This window comes from Spinacia oleracea, chromosome 1 (assembly GCF_020520425.1).
Source record: "Spinacia oleracea cultivar Varoflay chromosome 1, BTI_SOV_V1, whole genome shotgun sequence".
Classification (NCBI taxonomy): domain Eukaryota; kingdom Viridiplantae; phylum Streptophyta; class Magnoliopsida; order Caryophyllales; family Amaranthaceae; genus Spinacia; species Spinacia oleracea.
Window position 1 is genome coordinate 101,151,814 of NC_079487.1, and position 23,647 is coordinate 101,175,460.

A 23,647-nucleotide genomic window follows, 5' to 3' on the forward strand; every position below is an offset into this window, starting at 1 on the left:
TTCAATGGAAACAATCTAAATGTAAAAAGAAGTTTGTTCAGAAAGAAACATGATGTATTTCTCCAATATTTTGACAACAAATCACACATAGAAATGAGTATTTGCATAATACAACCTGCTTAATGAATGAAATCACTTAATATAAGTTTTTCAATGTGAAGCCAAATTTTGTACAACATAAATGCAACTTTGGAGTTCTTGCTGCTTCCTGCTTTCAACCAACAATGAGTAGTAGTAATCACCGAAGATTCAGAAGGGCGTTATCTGCAAGTGAATTTGGTCCATATGTAGTTGTGTAAAGAGTACTTGAAGCATCACAAAATTTTGAAAAGCCCGGTGTTTCACTAGTCATATCACTGGAGTAATCAAATTCCCAGTCTACTAAGTATGTTGGCTTTGATGGAATGATTCCCACTTCAACATCCCCAGATAGCATAGCCAAGACACGAGACATTGTTGGACGGTGTGCTGGTGATGTTTGAGTGCACAAAAATGCTATTGCAATCAGTCTATTCACCTCTGCCTCATTAACTTCTTTCAATTTCTTATCCACAAGTTCAACACCTTGTTTGTTCTCATACAGATGCCATGCCTACAATATATAGCAGGGTAGATAAAAAGATATAAACAGAATTGCACAAGAGAGAGAGCATAGCATATTAAGAGAGATGGTTAAAACAGGTCAAACAATTAGCATCATACCCAATCAAGAAGATACATCTCTTCCATACTCAAGCTCGAGTCACAATTGGACCTTCCACTAACAATTTCCAGAGCAACAACACCAAAAGCAAACACATCCACCTTCTCTGTCAGATGGCCACGCATGGCGTATTCTGGTGCAATGTATCCACTACAATGATGGAAATACGAAAACCGAACACGTTAAGAGAGAAAACAATGGCAAGGAGCAAAAGGACGTTAAAATCATAGAATGGAAATGGAAGATCGGAAGGGGGTAGCCTATGTAGATCTTTGTTCTTACATTGTCCCAGCAACAACAGTACTCATGTGAGTCTTTTTGTCATCATATAGTTTGGCTAGACCAAAATCGGAAATTTTGGGATGGAGATCAGAATCGAGCAGAATATTACTGGATTTAACATCTCTGTGCACGATTCGAAGGCGGGAATCTTGATGAAGATAAGTCAAGCCTCTTGCTACTCCCAGGCACACCTCGAATCGCTTAGCCCAATTAAGTTCTAATTTACTGTCTCCTGTGATTGAATAAAAGTGAATGCTGATAATTAAAACAAAACTTTTCTATTATTATCTTCCTGTAATGCACAAAAAAGGCAAAAAACTCATACCAAACAAGACTTTATCAAGACTTTTATTCTCTAAGTACTCGTAAACAAGAAGACGCTTTTGTCCATCAATGCAGCATCCAAGCAACTTCACAAGGTTTCGATGTAGTACAGCAGATATAGTAGCTATTTCAGTTATGAATTGATTTTTCCCTTGTTTAGATGCTACTGACAATTGTTTAACAGCAACAACTCTGCCATCACTCAGGTTTCCCTGTAATTGCAGGCATAACACAAGGAAATAAATTAAGAAAGAGAAGAAAAGAGGGGAATTGTCTCAAGCATCAATTGGAAGTCCATAACTGAAGAACATCTTATCATTATAACATGGAAAAATAAAGCCCAACTCTCATTGGAAGTACTAGGATTTGGGGTCAATTGAAAATACTCTCTATTTTGTAGGGATAAAGCCGTAAAGCTAAATGCATTAGAGAGTCATTTAGGGTAGTCCTGAATTAACATACGCAAACGCTTATTTCATGAAAGAAAAAAAAAATTATTGCACTTCTCATTATAAATTTGTTGTCCTACAGCAGCTGATCAATAACTATCCGAGTATAATGAAGTAAAGCAAATAACATGTGAAACAGTGGACAATTGGCAGTTAATGAGCAAGAAAAGTTCTCACTGTTTATCAACTGGCATACTGATAATTAAATTACCTTATATACAGCTCCAAAGCCTCCTTCACCGAGCTTATTTGCAGGGTCAAAATCTCCAGTAGCTGACCTCAATTCAGCATAACTGAAAGTGTATGGTTTGGCATCGATGCCTAAAAGCTCTGGAAAACAAAACAGATAAGAACAAACCGATTTTACAGTTTCCAAGCTCAACTTTAACTAAAAAAATTAAAATTTGAGAAGATGTCGGTTGATGTAACTCATAAAGATAAAACAAGGCATGGTATATTTTTGAAACCATAAATTGAAAGTAATTTACTTCTGAAAGATTTAAGTTCTTACTTTTACTTTCACATTGTATAATTGCATTAGTAACTGGAAGAGACAACTCATGTGAGAATCGATATATTATTAGGCATACCTTCTTCTGCTGCACGCAATTTCTTCCTTCTTTGAATAAACCAACATGCACCCAAAGTAACAAGGGAAACGACTGCAACAGGAACAACTACTCCAATAATTATAGCAATCCTATGAGAGTTTGTTGAGCTTACAGGCCTTGGTTGAAACACTGAATAACAGCTTGTAGTCAGTTAGTTCAGAAAAATTAAAACACCCTCCTAATAAAAGAATTATCCAACTAATTGAAAATTATATTACGTGGGGTAACGCTGATGGCTGATATTGAAGGTCCATATGTTCCCTGGTTAGGTATGCAGCATGTTCCTTTTCCAGCCCAAAATAGATGTATTTCAAGGTAGTTTTCTGTCACTAGAGTTGTATAATTTCTCTGAATAGGTATGTATGACTGACTTCCTGCCTCTCTACGTATATCAAAATCTCTTTCCACCCGATTTCCCTAGTTTACAAGATTAGAGTGAGTTACAAAGGAGAAGCAGTAAGAAAAAGAAATGACAGTCCAAAAAATTATATGGAAAAGATGTTAACAGAGAAATATGATTGGCAAATTTGTAAAAGAAAGAAATAACTTCACACCGTAATCAGGTTTTTTGGATATGATTTGCAAAAACATCTGATAGACTCAGTAGAGTAAAAGACTTACGCCTGCAGCTTAAAAAAGGCTTCTACACCAACTTGATTGCTAATTAATTATCTTAATAAATCACCATTGCAAAATAAGCTTATTTTATTGGACACAATCACCATAAATTTCAGGATCTAAACCAAAACAATTCTTTGTAATTTGTACTGTCCTAAAAAGATTCCTATATTCTATTAACCTTATTGAGCACAAGGACATAGATTTCTCTGAATATTAGAAGATCTCACTCTTACCTGGATAAGAATATCAAACACACGCCTTCCAAGACTTCTCCAAGTTCTACCATTCTCAATTTGTATTTCTGCAAATTGCAGGAGCACACTGTAATTACCATTCTCAAGCCCTAACCCATAGTATCTTAGGGATCCAGCTGATAGCCTTGCTGTTTGGAATAGTTCAGAATCTAGACTAATAAACTGGCGTGGAGAGGTAAACGTATAGGACACGTTGTTGTTTGAGGTGAACAATCCGACATTACTGACAGCCCAATTATTATTGCTAGTAACAAAATAAGTTGCAGGACCAAGGGCCTCATTATCACTTTCATATACTATTTGATTGGATGCTCTAATCTGTGGACCACCACACTTGATTGCAAAGTCAGAATCTGCACCACAGATCATCAGAATGGATTAATGCAAATAGAAATATGATTCTATTTGGTCCTTAAAATGTGTTTGCCTTTTGGAATTTTAGAAGCCATCATAATAAAGCTCTATGTCAAACCAACAAACATCAGGCTAAAGCTATTTGGGGTTATCAGATATGAGAAGAATCATCCAAACAAATCATCCATTACAAAGGAAAAAGGCAATCTGAGAGTCAGATTGTATTTATATGCACAGATAATACGTAGTATTGAGCTCGTGAAACATGAACATATATATATAGGTTTTCCTAAGAGATGCAAACACCCAAGAAGATTTAGAAACTTAAAGAAACTGTCTTCAGTTCCTCATTTCTTCCTATCATGAACATACATATGTAGTAGACAGTTCTTCAAACCTACATTACAAAGGCAAATCAAGATATGATTGAACAAGTTTATCTGCCTTGTGATATCTTGATGTGATTAACTGCACTCTTGTTGATGTCCATGACCCCTTTTCTGCGGCAAATAAGTTCTAGTTGTTCTTGTTACTTCAATATTGAAGAAATTCAAATACTACCCATTTCCTTATCCACCCCCTAGTGCGTTATTATAAATTCAAAGTAACAGGCCTATTAGACCAATTGAAGACTTTTTTTTTTTATGCAAGCGAAGACATTTATTTGGATGCAGTGAAAATAGAATCATAACGTATTTTTGGGCTTATCATCTTGCCTAGATGTTGGGTGAAACTTGCTGGGTACAACTTGAGTTTACAAAAGGGTACTCTTTGTTTTATTCATTGTATGTTTTTTGCTCGTCATTGTTTCAATAAGCATCAATTTTAACATAGAATCCACAACCTTCTCTGGATTGGAACTTTTAATGGTAGGCCAAGGTTCCAAAGTGTGTACAAGTGTTATGTGGGAAGCCACTTAGAAGAAATAATAAATTCAAAGCCAAATAGGGCATTTTTTTTCTAAGTGTGCATCTTAAGCTTTTCAAGTGCCACTGATAGAAGTTTATTAATATTACAGTCTAGTCTCAGCTCGTAGATGGTAATTATTACATGATTCAACTAAAACATGCTATTGTTGGTCAATTTAACATTAATACAAGCCTAAACACTGGAAAAATTCCTCATCATTTTTAATTCCAATGAAAAGGTTACCTCGCACCTCTTACTTCACTGGTTTCCTATTTCCTCATTTTTTTTTCTTATAAAACAAATGGTTGGTGTTCTGTAAGGGAAACATACTTATGAAAGGCATTCTCTACGAGTAGTCTCGGAGATTTATACAATGAGATAGCTCGTTTAACAATTTATCTTTTGTACAATAGACATATGAGACTTTGAAAACTTTTAAAAATGTGACGGAATTCAGAGGGAAACAAGGAGAGTTGCGCAAAAAGGTCAAGCTTGTAACTGGTAAGGTAGCAGGGGTGTTCCTTGACAAAGGGGCCCGGAGAGTCCGCTGCTCCGCGTAAAAGGAGCAGTTTGGACTTTGAACTATCACCAACAGAAAATGAAATATAAGATGAAGTTAGCTCTTTGGGTAGCTTGTATGGCATATGGATTGACTTTTGTAACAGGATAAGTCACCTTAAGTGAGATAAGGAGTTATCTTGGGAAATTACTGCACAGACCCATCTTAGACAGGAATTGTTTATTTAGGAAAGTATATAAAGAAAATGAATTTTGACCCCTGTAACAGATCATAAGAATTGCATTCACTATTAAAATAAAGATATCAAAATTTCACAGTTTAGGTTTCTGCAGTGACACTGCAAGCCTATGTTTTACAGTTGAAACAGCTTTTAGTTTTACTTTCTTAATGGTTGATGAGATCCTGTTATATAATACTCTAGGGCTCTCACTTCTTGTTTGACTTTGTCTTAGATGTTTTATATTTCTATTATTTATCATTTATGTTTCCAAGCTTCACAATAGTTTATTCAAACTGTCATCTTATAAGGGACTGATAATTCTGTTTAAGAAAGTTGCAGTGCTTCACTACTTGGTCTGGCTATTTCACATTTCCTATTTGTCTCAGCTATTACACTATATAGACCATACATTTTGTAAAAGTTTTAATATACTCTGGAGCTTGTCTTCATAGTTTAAACAGAAAGCTTATTGTTAGGAAACCGAGAACAATGGTTTCTCTCACTCAGCAACAAGCAGTGTAATACAAAGATGCAGCATTGGATCCCCCTAGCAAGGTTTGTAATAAAGTTTTTCTCCTGATAAAAGTTGTGAATTTGTGATAATGCTATGGATAGTGACGTTTCTGTTGGTTTGCAATGACAACTGAATGGTGAGATTGTTTATCAGATGAAGAAAGCAAATATTTTCTCTTGTGATCAAGCTAACCTGAATACGATAGATAAGCTACAACCACAAGGCACAGGTACACTTCATGTGTTCATATAAAATTGAGAGTTTCACCAAACAATGGATAAATAAAAGATCATAATAATAATAAAAAAAATTGTACTCACAACGTCCTACACCGCTGTTGCAAGGAAATCCATTCTGCAAACAGTTCAACCCTAACGGCAAAGATCTGCAACAAAAAAATGCTCTGGTCATATGCTGAGGGTAACCAAGTTAACAAGCCTCCAATCAGAAGGAAGTGATTTATGTTTCAGAATAACAAATTAAACATATTTTATTACTTGCGTGTTTAAGGTTGGGTTCAACTTGCATTAGTATTGACTTTTGTCGGAGGCATTTGATTGAAGTTGGCAAGGTTACAACACACTTGATCACATCAGTACAAATGCACCATATGACCATACTACTGAGTTGTGACAAGTTAATATGGTAGGAAAAGTTACAAGACCATGTCACCAAACACCATAGATCAAAGACCTAAATGAATGCTGAAAGCGACAAAGCTTCTTTTTATCAGAACAGTAACATGCTATTAACGAAACATGGACTAACTTCAGCTCGAACTGCAATTCCAACTGTAGAATAAATAACAACTAGATACAAGAAGGGGTTATGCATCATACATGTTTCAAGGCTAATGGGAAATTATATGTGAGGGAATTACAGATAATAAACCCACAGATAAGGTCTTCAACCATTAGTTTACACTTTTGGTTCAGTTGATTCTCTGCCAATTTTCCTTAAAGAACCTGGAGGGAAAAGGGTGGTTTCTGCTTGTTATATGACAAGGCAAACGTTATTTAATTGAAATTCAACGAAATTGCAGTTCATAGGCTCAGTTAGGCGTGGAATGTAATACATTATTCAAAAGAGCATCACCATCAGTCAAATATTCATCTAGAGCATGTTGTATTGGTTTAAGGAAGAGATCATAACCTGCTGTTCGAGCTTGTTACAGAGAAATTATTCGCAATGAAATTACTGCATTCAAGGGGAATTATGTAAGAAAACAGGTTATACAATGGAAAAGTGAGCGGACAATGAAACACACAATAACAAATGATTACTTTTCTATTCAAAATAGGTGAAAGATAGAGGATATCTAAACATCCTAGTACTCTAGAAGGCAACTTTGACAAATATTACAACTATATAAATAAAACATACAGCTCTATGTTCTGTTGGCTGATCCAAGAAGGAAAGCTCCCAGATAAATGGTTGTAGGATACATCACTGCATGAAATCAAATCAAAATATATATGTTCTTATTACAAAGAAATCAACTTAGAAACATAACTCTGCAATGATCCTAGAACTATCAATTGCAGAACTAAATAAATGGAAAAATATATAAATCAGACACTAAAAAAATAAAAAATATTAGGGAATTTATTTACTTTTTTTTTAAAATTACGGGTACATGGTTATGTTGAAGAAAGTGAACATAAATAAAAAAAAATAGAAAGAAATAGGTGTTTATATTGGGGAAATTTTACTTCCTACATCAACTTCATAGAAGTGTTTAAAACAAGTCATGACAGTTGTCAAACATTCTGCAGAGGAGATATATAAGTGAAAATCTGAATTTAGAATATTGTAAAGAAGAAAATAACTGATTAGGATCGTGGATTGAGCAGATGTAAATTGTTAAGTCTTTTTAGCAGTGTTGGTTAATTTGGCTTTGAAAGGTCTGTCTGTCTGTTTTTACTAGTCTTTCGAGCATCATGGAGGTGTGTCCTAGAAGGTTCTCTTAGTGCTCAAAAAGATAGGAAGTTTTAGGATTCTTTTTTGAACGAATATACACTTTCCCAAAAACCAAATGCTGATACAACTTACATATTAGCCAGAGATGGGCTTTTCTGAGCAGGCAGAGCACCGGTAAGTCTATTGTTTCCAAGAAACCTAAGCATGGAGATAAAAGCTTCTCAGTAAGTTTGGAGCTACTCTTGCCTTTTGCAGAGATAACAGAAAAAACTACAACCTGAAAATATGCATATTGGCACATGCAAACGAGTAAAGAGGGCATAATTACTCACAAGTGAGAAAGAGAGCCGAGATTGAAGACGGAGTCTGGAATTCGTCCTGTTATGTTGTTGAAGCTCAGGTCCCTGCAGCAAGTTTCAGTTTAAAAAACAAACTGCATCAGAAAACATTGACGGACAAAACAGGAAGACATGCTATAGGAATTAACCACATAAGGTAACCACTAATTCTAACTGTTGGAATCAAGTGATGCAGACACTTAGTATTAAGGTTATAGTTAGAAATTATAGTTGATTTTTTGCATGCGCTTTGTAGTGGCTTATGATAAACATACCAGTAGTAAGATAGCAACAAAGAAAAATAGACTATTTTGAAAACCGATCATATATAAAATCTACATACGGTCCAGGTTCTAAGCTAGTAAGCTCTACATCACAAGAATCTTCTTCAATTAATTATTTACTTAAAGTTATAATTTAAACTCTCCTCCTATAATAACTTTCTAGAATTTATAACTGAACAATTCGCTACATAACCAAAAATAATCCGCACCACTCCCCATATTCTAGCAAAACTATTTGCTCAGCTCTTCTTGATATCCCCACAACAAAGTTTACAAACAGACATATACTTCACCAAGGCCACAGGAAGTGACCCAGAATTTTTTTATTATTATGAGCAACAGAACTATAAAAGCAAGGGAATATTCCAAACGGGTCATTAGCAATAGCAAACACTTACAGCTGAACCAAAGACTGCAGTTCTCCTAAACTACGGGGTATGGAACCTGTTATATTGTTATTCTTCAGACTTCTGCAGGGAATCACATTATTTTCAGTGAGTGAAAGAAAGAAAAACATTCATAGTAAATGAGAGCATAAAGAAGCCCGTCTGTAAGCTAGAATCATGAGACCTTACAAGAATCTTAAGGACGTAAGACTAGTTACAAATTCCAAGGAAGAGCTGTGATTTGACAAGCCACTTATCCTCCTGCATTCATACACAACTGAAAATTTTAATTCCCTGGATGTCTTCTGGACAAAGCAGATGCGCCTGCGTAATAATCGAGTGCAATAGAGAAAGAAACGGTAAAGAAACAGCCAAGGAAGCAACTCACAATTCCTGCAAGGAGGTTAGATTAGAAAGTGATGATGGTATTGGTCCCTGAAATGAGGTGCCTTCAAGCCTCCTACATGGAGTAGTTCATGGGATTTGCAAAGTCCAGGATGTTAATACCAAGAAAACTAGATTAGATTTAAAATATAATTAGCACAAATGATTTATCTTATGCTACTACTTGCCTACTCACCACCAAAGCATCTGTTGCTAAAAGCCTAAAACTATTGAATTAACAAAGTGGACAAGGTGAAAAGGATGGATGAATATTTCAAATAAGCTACTCACAGCGATTCAAGCAGACTCCAATTTCCAATGAATTCCGGTATCACACCCGTAAGTTCAATGTCCGATGCCCGCCTGAGTGATCAGAGAGCTACCACTAAGTAAAATGCTAAAATAAGGAACTAAAACTAGCTATTTTTATAAGCAGTTGAAGTAGGACCCTTTCTTAACTAGGTTTCTTTTTAGGAAATGTTGTGTGTGTGTGTGTGTGTGTGGGGGGGGGGGGGGGGGGGGGGAGTTGCATGATTTGAGCTCTTACACGCGTACTAGGTTTTGCAAATTAGCAAATGTTGAAGGAATTGCACCACTAACTCCAGAACTGCTAATGGACCTGTTAAGGTAAGCCACAAGCATAATATCCTGCTAAGCAACAAAATAGAATAGAAAATATTGATGCACATTGCCACGTCTGCTAATGTGAATTGCTAACTGCAAGTCTTTATGCTCGTTGAAAAACAAGACCAATATGCTGAAAGAAGACCTTTGTTGCCTTGTTGGCTCTTTATGATAAATCAACTAATAGAAATGGTACTGCAGGGTGAAAAATGCGTATGCATCCTCGGAAAGGAATGCTGAAGGCATTAAATTCACTTATTGTCTGGAGTTAAAGTTTCAAGATCATGCAGTAAACAAGTAACGCGGCAGACTTTCCGCTCAAAGAATCCTATTGATACATCAGTTGTAGACTTACAGTTGCTCCAATCTTGTAAGGTTTCCAATCTCTGATGGCAGGGATCCAGAGAAATTATTTGGACCAAGACCCCTAAATACAAATGTAGCACGGCATCATATCAGTAATGATCCAATTTACTACAAGAACTGAAATTTCTCTTGTAACATGACAAGGAAACAATTTAACATTTTCTCAGCATAGGAAAACAGGAACCAAAAGAATTAAAAAAAGAAAAGAAAAAAAGAGATGGTGTGATGTGATTGCAACAAGGTAGGAAGAGATCAGAAGCACTTATATTTATTTCTTTAATTTTAGAGTGTGCATTATTTGGAATATTTTCTTACTTCAAGTTATATTTCACTTCGTACGAAGTACATAGTATAAGAGGGATTTTATTAGGTTTTTAGACCTTAAGATACATCTACCCACCCACTGTTTTAGTAAGAAAGAGTCCCCAGGACCTCAGGACATTGGCTTCCGCATAATAGTCACATATACTATTTTAGGATATCCAGAAAAGTTATCACGCTCCCTAGATCAATTATGGTTTGTGATTTATTTTACCATAAACTTAGATTGAGCAATGGAGAGTATCGAGTGATAAACTATTCTATAGGGTGTTTTGAGCAAAAGTGTCCCATGCACATACTTTTATTTTGAGGGAAGGAACGGGATGGACGGCATTTTTTTATAGAAAGATCAAATTACATCAATGTCCACCAAGGCTATAATACCTTGGGGAAAAGGGTTGATATACACTTGCTCAAGCCCATCAAAAGGAACTAAAAGAGCTGCAGAATGTGCCACAATATTGCTGCCCTTGTTAACATTAGAAATGAATAAATACTCTTAATGGTAACCCCAACTCAAGAATATCCTCCACGACAAGGTCTATTTGATCTCTGCCAACTTGCTTCTTCTTGATTGGTTTCATAACATGCATGGAATTATTCTCAAACTCAATGCTCTAAAAGTCAAAACGCTTTACCACGTTCACCCCGACCTTAGCTTCCATAGCCTCCACCATGTTCACACTCCAGTAGCCTCCTAGTCTCCTACCTACACACAGCCACAGGCAGAAGGTGTCCTACCTCATCACGCACCACAGCTCCAAGCCCAAGCCCAAGCCCAATCCCAACACAAACCACCCAGCCACATCCGTGCTTACCCTAACCTGACAAACAGTAGGTGACAGACAGACAGACAGACAGCCAGCCAGCCAGCCCTTGAGGTCAACATATACTTAATTATGAGGTGCTGCAACAGTATGACTATTATTTTCGGATAGAGGCAGGCCCGGTCCTGGGGCAGGGCATAAGGGGCCGTCGCCCTGGGCCCCAGAAAAAAGCCCAAAATTCTCTTAAGCTAATTAAAATTGAGTTAAATAATTTACCTTGCAATTTAGTAAGTATTCAACAATACACCTCAGTGGTGTTGCCCGCTTGAAAATAAAAACTTGCTGGAGACTGCCATACGGGGTTCGACTCCCATCAAATGTTATTTTTTTTTATCCAATTTGTTTTTGTTTCTTTCACCTAATGATTTCCCCTCATTTTTGTAATTTCTTACGGTTAACTATGCAATTACATTGTATTACCGAATTTGAATCTAGATCATCACCAAAAGTAGAGACATGTAATGTTTTCATTTTTTTTGTTTTAATTTGGAATTTAGAAGAAATAAAATGGAATTTTATTTTACTTTAGAAATTATTCCGGTTTGTTAAAACTCTTGGATGATCCGCTACTACATCATTGTTGTTTAATTTAAATTTCAGTATCTCTTCCTGTTTTGTAATAGGTTAAAATTTTCTTGGCTAGTTTAATTAAATGTATACTCCCTCCGTTCCGGAATACTCGAAACGGTTTGACTGAGCACGCTTGCCAATGCATAATTTTGACCATCAATATCTTCAATTATATATTATAAAAACTTATAAACTATTAATATTTTGAATATATATATATATATATTAAGATGAATCCAACAATATATTATATGCTAACACTTATTTTCATATACTATAAATAAAATAGGGTCAAAGTGAATTATGTGAATAGTGCAAAAAGTCAAACCGTTGCGAGTATTCCGGGACGGAGGGAGTAGTACCGAGTAGTACGTATTATGTCTTAAAAAGTGAAATGTTAGTGATTTACATCATTTTTTCAATATAAAAACTACATCATATCTACGCGCAACTTTTTTATTCGTGTACCTTAAGAAGTGTGGGCCTCAATTTTTTATTTCGCCCATAGGCCACCAAAAGGTTAGAGACGGCCCTGGATAGAGGAAGTATATTTGAGTTTTATTAAGACATTAGATCACTCCTAACCCTCAAAATTATCTGAAGGGAACAAATACCCGAATGTGCTATGTTATTTTCAGAAATAACGAATAAATTGAATTTAAAGTTTGATTCGATCAGCGTGCTTCATGAGGGAATAAAACTTGCGAAGAAATTAGAAAGGGAAGACTTCCAGACATATGAATCATGAAAACTCAGAGGGGAATCAAGTAAACCATGCACAAACACAGCAACATCAGTAATGCTGAAAAGAAACTTTTAGGAACATAATAAAGATGTAACAAAGACGGAGTTTAAGAAATTCCACGGGTGAAGAAAACTCACAATGATAGCAGCTCAGTAAGTTGACCAAGTTCTCTCGGAAGTGGCCCAGATAATGCATTAGTACCAATATCCCTACGATATGGAAAAAACACATTTTCAATGGCAATTAATCTAAACCATCATTAGTATATCACAGTATTTAAAGATTAGCAGTGCATACAGGTATTGCAAGCGAGTTAGGTTTCCAATGCCTGAAGAAACAGAGCCTGTCAAGTAATTTTGTCCCAGTCTCCTACATAGCAAGAAAACATCCATCACATATCAGATAAAACTAAATTCTCAATAAGTCTCATTAAGTTTGAATGATTTTCCATGATGCTCTTGTTCTAATTTCTAAACACAAAGAGCCAGTGATATATAGAGTTAAACTTAAACATTGATGATAATGTCAAGGACCTCAAGGTATAGAGAATTATACAAATTAGTGAGGTAAATCAAATTCCAAAGCTCGTCTGGTAGCACACCTATAGCATCAATTGCATAGACCTTCCTGTAAAAGAAAAATGAGTAAGACACTTCAATTTCTCGGATATTAGTCAGTATTTCCACGGCTAGTCAACAAAAGGTAATGCACATAGTTTGTCCAGCCATGATACTTCAATTAGACACTTGATCTCATAAAAGAAGAAATAGAGAGTATTTTTGGACTGCACTGCACCTAAGAGAGCCAAATACGAACCCAATGAGGTTGTAGCAAAGCATATTGTCCTCTCAAATTCAACTCTACAAATATCATCCAAATGGTCGATACGTAAAAGGCAAGAAAAGAGCCAAAGAGGCCATGTAAATTACACTCAGGACAATATCCTACTACACGTGCAACAAGACGAATAAGGCTATGTATTCGGGTGCTTGTAACTCCAACCTAGGCAAGAGTCTCACTAGTTGGCCTGCTTAGTAGTTAAGATGGACTTCAAGCATATATAGTTACAAGAAATATACAAATTAGTTGATTTTCTCATGAAGTAATGACAATTGACATAAGTGAAACAAAAGGAAAGGAATTAGCAATCTTATTGTTTGGTTTCATAAGTAAGAAATGAGGGGGGGGGGGGGGGGGGGGGGAGTTCTTTTAGTTACCTAGTTAAAGAGAGAATTCCACTTGCTAGGGTTTTTTTTTAAAAAAAAAAAAAAAATCCAAAGTCCACCAATTTGCAGAAGACTAGTAAGGAATTCTCATGCAGAAACTTGTTAATCACCTTTTGTTCACTTGTGAATTGTCTCACGTTGGAGAAAAGAAACATAATAATCAAAACTTACCATCTTGAGGAGTTACTCTTCTCAAGGCCAAATGGTTTTGCGATCAAACCTAACTCGATCGCCCTACCTTTCCAAATCTTATGCATGAATTGGAAATACACATAGGATATTGATCATTTTTGTTTCATTTCTCACCAAGTTCTATCAACCAAACCATACATCGAGGCAGTAAAGTAAATCTCTATTCTACAAAGGAACTCTGGAATTGGTGTCAAGATTTTGAGTTCTAAGTACACCCTTATGGTTTTACCTATTACCCCCTTATAACCCTATTGGCTACATTTGTGTTTGAATTTCCCATTGACCCCTTTATCTCTATCCTTCTTGTTTATCACTGTGCTTTGTATTCTCTTGAACCAATTAAATAAGTTTGTTCATTTGTTGTGATAGGCTGGAAATTTATTTAGGGAAAATCCTACCAGCCAACACCTGCTAATACCAGCTCCATCCTCCGTTCTTTTTTAGTTACAACAATTACACTTTTGCACTATTACAAATAGTTATACTTCCTCCGTTCCGGAAATATCGCACCATGGTTAACTTTTTGACTATTACTTTGACTCTTAATATCTCATATCGTGTGCAAGTAAAAATTATAAAAAATTAATATTTAGAAAATATATATTGATAGAATCTTACATGATCCCACATGACTAAATTTACTTACGTACGAATCATAAAAAGTGGCCAAAGTCGTAGTGTGATTAGTGAAAAATAAATGGTGCGATATTTCCGGTACGGAGGAAGTATACCTCTTAATTTCTTAAACAAACAAGGGAAATTCTCTTTTGAGAGTGATACTCCCTGTTCCGACGCCTTATCCCTCAAAACAACAAACCAATCTAATACAAACCCAAAAAATGAAACTGGAAATGGTAATTAAGCTAATAATTGGCCCATCCTACATTTCCAGAACTAAAAGTGGGAAAACATTAAGTTAAATTTTGATATGTTTCCTTCAAATTGAAATTAATTTCTCCCAACCTAGCAGAGCATAAACCATGAAAACATACAGAAATAGTATAATGAAACCAGGAACAGCAGAATATGGTAAGGAAAGAGATAATAGAAAAGTAAAGCAGCTTACAAAGCAGTAATGTGGCAGATAGTGCTGCCATTATAAGAACAATCACATTTGATGAAGGGATTATAATCAGTGTTATCAATTATAATTGAATTATCAAGCGCAGCCCCAGAACAAGGATCTCCGGTTGTATTCCACTGCCGTGTGTTCGCCGGCGTCCCCCATTGCTGTAGAATTGAACTCAATGCTTGTGCTGCAAAATGCAAATACACTTTCGATTTTTTAACACAATTACTCGATTTCCCGCCTCATTTTGCAATTACTTGGACATTTTACATATTTTTGTGGGCATCAATAAGCGTAATAGTTTTGGGCGAGGAGGGTTTTTGGTTAGTGTTTTCACTTTTTTGTTGGTTTGATTTACGGAGGAAACGAGTCTCACTTAGATCCGTCAAACGGGAGGTCGGTTCGGGTTGTAAGAAATTATTTACGGGTTTGGGGTAGATCGGGTCGGTCAATTTTTGGATTCGGGTTTACAAATGTTTGTTCAAGACCCAAATTTTCGGGTTCGGGTCGATCCAACGGGTTGAGAGATTTTAAAACGCGCGTTATATTTTCATTAATTTAGGTGATAAATATATAAAATATGGGTACAAATTAACAAATTTTCCTACACATATTTAGTCAAATTCAACCATAAAATGGCGTATAATTCAAATTAAAATTATATTACACACAATAATAGTAAAATCAATGTGTTTATTATGCTTAAATTTTCTCATAATCTCATTTATTACTATAAATACAACGATTTTCAGGTCGGGTCCAAAACGGGTTCGGTCGGGTTTTGACCCATTACTTTTCGGGTTGCTTTAAATCGGGTTACGAGTCACAAAATCTTGTTCAGGATCTAGTATTGTCGGGTCGGGTTTGGGTCGATTTTCGGGTAGGGTCCATTTTTGACAGATCTAGTCTCACTGGATTATGTTCCGATTTAGATTTTTACACTAAACTATATTCACGTGGGGTTTTATGTGATACTTTTAATAAATATTTTAATAATATTAAAATTTAATATTCTTTTTATTATTATACTTCCTTCGATTTTTAATACTCGCAACGTTTGTGTAATTTACACAATTCACATATTCTATTTTGACTATTGTTGGTGATTTATACGTAAGATAAAACATAATGTAATCATGTATGCTCTTGTTAGATTCGTCTCAATTTGTATTTTCAAAATATTAACTTTTTATATTTTTTGCTTAAAAAGAATTAAAGATATTAATGATTAAAGTTTTGCATAGGCATGCGTGAAAGTTACCCGTGTTGCAAGTATTAAAAATCAGAAGAAGTATAATATATCTATTACTTTACACTAAAATAGACACTAGGAATGATAGGTGTCAGTTTCAGGTTTAAAATTTTCCCACCAAAATCAATTTTCCTATGAAGTGTATCTATTTTATGTTATCTTTATTCTCTATACTCTTTTATAAACAACTTATGTGTAAAAAAATATTAGTTTATAAATTACGGCAATAATAGATATCACGTAATAATAATTTTGCTGAATATTTTAGTCAAATCGGTACATTAATGTTAACTCAATATTTTGGTCAAATTCGCTTATTACGCATATAAAATACTCCGTATGCATATTAGATGAATAATTAAATGAGTATGTTCAAAATTTAATAATTATGCAGTAGTTTGGGAGATATTCAAATAAATATTTTGTAAAAAAAAATATTCGTGTATACATGGATACTAATCTAGTTAGAAATATAAATGATACAAAATATGCATTAATTGACAAATGTTAAAGTAAATATTAGAATTTCATTATGGAAGGAGGACTAATTTTTAACCGTGGGATGCACGAAATATGGTTTTGGATCCTCTAGAGTTCTAAAATAACTCTACAAGGTAGAGTTTGAGCATATCAACCATTGAATGACAAATCAATGGTTCATATATTATCTTTTCAAAATTCCCCCTATTTTTTCTCATTAACTAGTATGTGGCCCGGGCGATAAATTTTAGATTTTTCTTGAGCTTAATATTTGACGAAATGCATGTATACCTTAAAGTGAAAAACATCTATTAAGTTTGTCAACTACACTACACAGACACACTACGTCATTTATCATGCCAAGTAATTTTTCAATTAGATCATCTTACAATTGTATAATTTGTTTTCTAGTGGAACTAAGTGCTTCAAATAAATAACATCAAATTAGATATAAGCAGTCATGCAAGGTATTTCTATAGTTGATGCTTATGAGATTCATGACATCATGTTTCTTCATAGTTGTCCTAATAATTTATTTTTATATTTTTCAAAATATTCCATAGAAAATAAAAAATCAAATAAAAAATTAGTTGGTTTAGACTTCATGTTAACATTTATTTATAAATTAATGTGAAGAAATAAACCACAATTGGTGGTTGGTTAAGATGGTAATGAGAATTAGCATTCAGACATGAGGTCTAGAGTTCGAACCTCGTTGTATTGATTTTTGGTTATCCATAACATGACATATATACCACTTGGTGAGTGAATGATGTGGCGCAAAGGGAAGAGTACTACGTGACACATAGACGTTTTCCAAAATGCCTTTTAATATATTAGTATAGATAGATATGACTCATTGATTTTAAAATGTATGGTTTAGATACAACTCTAATAAAACTCTATAAGATCCGGACTCACGAGGTATACCTTATCAAATCTAAGATTAATATAAACAAAATGTTAGTTAATATAGAAGTTGAGGCAGTTTATTTAATCAATTATTTTACCATTGAATTAAGAATTTAAGATTAATATAAACAAAATTAGTTAAAAGTATATGGAGATTATTTTTATTTGTTTTCTTAAAAAAGTAAATCTGGGATGTCAAAGGTATAGGGAAAAAATACATATAAAAAAATGACATGTGGCAAGCAAAACGTCCTATTTTTAGTATTACGGAGTAGTATAGATTTTATAAGTTACGATATGAAAACGACAGAGGGTCTACCTTAAATGTGCTCATAAAAGTAAAAATAAAAACATTATCAGTTTGGTCTTGTTAAGTTTGTGTCAATGTGTACTCCTTCCATTTCATATTGTTCATCATTTTTCTATTATGTGTGGTCTCCAATTGACTACTTTGACCATAGGTAAAATTATGAAAATTGATATTTTAGAAAATTTACATTGAAAGGAATCCAATGAAATTCACAAGTTACGATTTTTCTATTATTTATACTACGAATTATTATCAAAGTTTTTAAACTCTGGCCTTATCAATAGTAAACAAGAGGAACATTATGGACGGGAGAAGTATTTAGTATTTTTCCAACATGCATCTAATTTTTGTAATATTTTTGTATATATATGTAATAGAAGTATATGAAAATAAAGGAGTAATGCTATGTTTATTTCGGCGGAAAACTATTCCAAAGGAAAATAATATTCCTTACTTAATTTCCTCTGTTTATTTGTCCAACCTAATCGAAGGAAAAGTGGGTCAGAAAAAAAAGTTTTCCATAGAGGAAAAATCATTTTCCTTTTCAATATATAGTTAAAACGTCATCCTTTCCCTTCTCTTCCCCTACCTCTCTCCTCTTCCAACGTAATTTGTCTCTCCCCCTTTGTTGTGTTTTCGTCGATTTCACCATTGATCAAGTAAAATTTCATTTTTTGAATATTATTTGATTATGGATCTGTAGATAAATGGCGTTTTTTTTATCTAAATGATCATAATTCTGGTGAAACTTCTTCTCCGGTCTGATTTCATCTTTTTGTGTTGATTTTTTCTTCTAAATTTATTGAAGAAGTCATCGTTTGTTTTACACTGTTATCTATTTTTTGTGTTAATACTTTTTAAGAATTCCAACGACTGATTATTTCTAGGTTTTTTTGGTACTTTATTCCCCTTAAAATTGTTTCCATATAACCAAACAAGAAAACCTACTTTCCATTTGGGTTTTCCTCCGAAAAATATTTTTGGAAAACCATTTTCCTTTGTTTCCATCAAAACAAATTAACAGAGCATATATATAAAAGTTAGTCCCTAAACTTTGAAAAAATGGTTAGTTTAATCAATGAAGTTGCAAAAGTTGCAAGCTAGTCACTCAAAATGGATGTAAATCGCTAAAAGTTTCTCCCTCCATTTCTAAATAGATACACTACTTGGCTACTTGCATTGCACATAGTTTTATGAGAATTTGTTGATATAATTTCCCCGTTCCATAAATATCACAACATTTTGTCTTTTACACTAGACTGTTGGTCATCTTTTGTTATTAATGCCTAATAGTAAATATATTCATATTAGATCTGATTAGATTAAAAGTGACATATATTTTCTAAATATTAACTTTTTATAATTTTTAGGTTATACATAATTCGAGATATTAAGAGTCAAAGTATGTGTTAAAAAAGTGTAAAATCAACCATAGTGCAATATTTAAGGAATAGAGGAAATGTTAATATTATGTTGTGCAAGTGGGGCTAGTAGCTAGATAAATTGTTTAATATAGTAAATGATGATCATAAGAGAGGGAAACGATAAAAAATGTTTGAGCCAATAAGGGTTGGGTAGAGAGACAATAAAGATATACGAAGTATCAAACCTTTTATGAAATTAAATACCTTGAATTTTCTTGAAATTCACCAAATACCCACTAATTTAAAAACACACCTAATATTCCTATTTTTGAAAAAACTAGTAGCGGGTTGTGGGCGGTGCCCGCAATGTGGCTGAAAATTTCAATTTTGGCACTGATGGTGTTTTAGCACCATATGAGTATATAAAATAGTCGTATTCATTAATTTATTGTGATTTCATGCCATAAAAGTGAACTTATTAATTAGCGTATAATTTCAGATTTTGGTATCTGAAAAATTTAATGTAAAACGTGAATAATTTTTTATATGACGAATTTTTTTTAATGTAAAACGTGAAACTCGATACACGCAGGACATGTTTTACATTTTGTTTGAATAATAAAAAAAATGATATGCAAACGTATATAAGAACTTTTTTCTTGTTCCCGACTATATTTATAGATAGGTGTACTCATAATCGGTTTTTTTTCTTGTTGATAGGTTGTACTGAATCGTAAATAAACAAAATCGATAAAGTTAGTACCAAAAATATTTGGTACATGTACCCAGTTCTAAATATATTTTGTACTTAGGAGCAAGATAATTAGATTAAGGAGTATGAGTTGAATGAGTACCTAAGAAAAACGCAGTGAAGTGTTTAGATTAAAGTCTCAATAAGACTATTGCACTTAATAAAAAATAGTTGACAAATTAGTTTAAAAGAAATTAAAATAATTAGTTAAAAGAAAGTAAAATAAATAATTGGTACATGGGGAGTGTTACTGTTCATAAGAAACAGTAATTGATCTCCCACTTTTTAAGGGGTAGAGATATATCCAAATGCTCCTAAGAGCATCTCCAATGGTTGTAGCTAGGGACTAGCTTGAAATTTATAAAAGTTTCAAGCTAATAGCTAGACCATTGGAGTGAAGATAATAAATTAGCTTGGCCAAGCAAATTAGCTTAAACAAGCTAATTTACTTGACAACTAGCTCCCAAATTTGCCAAATAAATAATTGACAAGTGGAACAAGTAGGACCTATTTAAATAACAAGCTATTTGCTAGCCATTGGAGCATAAATTAGCTAGACAATAAAATAGCTTGAAATCTTATGTGGCATAACAAGCTAATTGTCAAACTAACTTACCTTTAGAGATGCTCTAATGACTAATTATGGTTAACCCCTTTAGTAATTATCCCCTCCCTTTCTTTTCCCTCCCCTCCCCTCCCCTTTCTATTCTATCTTGCTTTCAAATACATCGTTAAATAGGATTTATGTCGGTATAACTCATGTATAGTCTCTGCGTAGACCCATAGGAATTACTTGTCTCTATATCTCATTTAGAATTTCCATGAGACAAACTAAAATTTGTCACATTATTATTTAGTTTAACGTTCACTATTGCACGATCAAATGTACATATGCTGTCAACCAAATCGACCGCGCGCTAATTAAATAATTACTTGTCTTTTTGATGCAAATAAGCTACAATGACGGGGATGAGAATCGAATCCAGGATCAGGTTCACCTGAAATCGGTAGAGAAGCTCTAACCAATTGAGGTATCGCCCACTCTCGCTAATTAAGTCATTACTGGATGCGTGTATGAGACTATGGCATTCATGTTGTAGAGTGGACATGCTTGATCTCGTTCGAGATGATCGAGTATTCGAGTGTATGAAACTACATGTTAAAAATTTAGAGTACTGATGTATATACGCGTCGTGTGTGTGAAATCTCATCATACATTAAATAAATCTATTAAATATTTTAGTTGACTTAGAGTTATGTTTATGCCTTTTTTTTCCCCTACGTATGTTGTTTGACTGATTATTGCCATAAATATTTTCTCTTCTTCTATCCCTTTAAAAATGCCACATAATTGATTAATGTAATTAAAAACGTTTAATAAAAAACTAGTTATTGTCCCGGGCGATGCCCGGTGACTATATGTAATTTGAGAACTAATCTTGATCAAATTTGAGTTAAATAAAAATAATTACAATAATTTGATATTAATTACTTACATATAACATGAGATAAATATTTGTACATAATTTATTTTTATATTTTATTTGTGTAAGGGTGATTCAATATAAAATTTGGTTAAACATCTTAGTAAACTAAATTTAAATTTAAAACGGAGTAGTCTTTGTTATGCGTAATACTCTTTTTTTATTGCTCTAGGTAAACTTACATGAACTGGCCTGCTAAAAAACGTAATTATAAATGAACCTAAATGAAAATGTAAATGAAAAAAAAAATTAAGTATAGTTTAGTTTCATAAGAAAATTATTAAAATGTATAATTATGATAGGCATTAAAGTTTTAATACAAGGTATTAATAAACATAACTTATATGTTTTCGATTGCTTAAATATCATAAGTTGTATTATTGGATTAGTGGTTAAAGTTCTAACTTATGAACATGAAGTCATGGGTTCAAGCATTGATATTTGCATTTCTTCATCTTTTTCTAAGAAAATATTATATGTCGGCTATGCCATGTCACTTGCCATCTAATGACGACGACATGTGGCGAGATGGCATGAAATGCCATTAATAATAGTATAGATAGATTGATTATGACTACTAGTATTTTTTTTAAGTAGTCAAAATATGTACTTCGAATACTATATGTTGTACAATGTTAAATTATATTCAATTAAAGGATAATAATAAATAGTACTCTGTAATAAAATAATTTGAATAAATAAACCATAAAGTATCTTAATAGTGAGCTTTATTGTCATTCAAGATACTTTAAAATGATCCATTGATTAAGATTTTTTTATTTTTTTTGGACATAGATCGAATTGATTAATATTTGAGGATGGTACAAAGATAATATTACCAAATTATGAAAACGTAATCACCAAAAATCCAAAATATTCAAATGGTCGTTTACATTTACATCCATTCACACTTGATTAGTTGATCGTACATTCATAGTAGTTAAATTTTTATTATAACTCGTGCTTAGATGTTGTTTAGTTGACATAAAAATTCATAAGGAGGATATGTAAGATTCTGGTATTGATTAATTTGCAAACACCGAGGAGTTGCCTACCTAGGTCTTCTTAAATAAGTGAAATTTCTCACGTTCATTCCGAAACAATATCGTAGCTACTTCGGTAGTACTTCCTAGGAGAGCTCAAAAGAAATGAATATAATTATGTGTTTGCATGTATCCATTATGGAGTACTACGTTTTAAATTATCATCAATATCTAACTTGGTTAGATGGTAGAAGTTCTAACTAGGAAGTGAGATCTACATATATACTACATAGAACAATAGTAAGAGGGAGTCATGTGGCATATAGATGACATTCTCTTTCAATTCACCCATTTTTAAAGTGTCTAGCCAACCTGCTAATCTAAACCGGATTGACAAGTACATGATTTCGACGACTTGATATGACATTTCATTTTATTTTAACTTCTAAAGAGGATAGATATGTATGAGATCAAAGAAGAATGCTTATTAATATTTTAACACAAATATATAGATGATAGATCGATCGATAAATATATCGGTCGTCCAAAGATATACTAGTACTAGTATAAAAGAGAAAGGAAGAACCTTCGATAGGAGCAGTAGCGACCCGACTAGTGTTTTGTGATTGTGCAAATGAGCAGTACGACGTTACCAGCAATGCAATAATGCAACAACACCATGTTGTCGTATGACTAGTGATATACGACGGCGGCGGCTGCCACCGAGAAAATCTACTTTTCAGGCTGTGCATGGCTGCCGGTTCAGAAGAACGATTTGGATTAAACCAATTAAGAGCTTTTTGTATTGTGGTGGTTATGAAACACTCTTCACCTTTGCACTAACAAAATTAAAGTTTGAATGACTTGATCCTAGTCTAATGTAGTACGAGTACTAGGCTAATATTATAATCATAGCTTGTGTAGAAAAATATTGCATCATTGTCATTAGTTGTTAATTAGAGTTTATATCAATATCAATATCAAATTTTGTTAATTACTTAAATGAATGACGTTATCGAATTTGTAAATTAATTGTAGTCTTTGTTCAACACATTTTTTTTAAGTTTTGGCCGTTCCCGTCAAAACAAAACAAAAAAA

The 23,647-nt window shown here is 33.6% G+C and overlaps 1 protein-coding gene across 1 annotated transcript; it reads right to left on the minus strand.

The window, feature by feature from the left end:
- Window positions 1–23,405, minus strand: LOC110779961 (probable LRR receptor-like serine/threonine-protein kinase At1g56130). The gene is made up of 24 exons (XM_056837670.1): window positions 23,136–23,405; window positions 15,011–15,200; window positions 13,082–13,153; window positions 12,824–12,895; window positions 12,664–12,735; window positions 10,053–10,124; window positions 9,621–9,692; window positions 9,365–9,436; window positions 9,078–9,149; window positions 8,879–8,950; window positions 8,702–8,773; window positions 8,014–8,085; window positions 7,814–7,879; window positions 7,145–7,210; window positions 6,914–6,958; window positions 6,082–6,146; window positions 3,224–3,597; window positions 2,588–2,786; window positions 2,349–2,498; window positions 1,970–2,088; window positions 1,311–1,521; window positions 986–1,217; window positions 703–853; window positions 1–592 (listed from the first exon to the last, which is right to left on the minus strand). Exons 1-24 carry the CDS (start codon window positions 23,299–23,301, stop codon window positions 239–241), a joined length of 3,108 nt encoding a protein of 1,035 aa, XP_056693648.1. The 5' UTR covers window positions 23,302–23,405; the 3' UTR covers window positions 1–238.
- Between the last annotated feature and the right edge of the window lie 242 nt (window positions 23,406–23,647).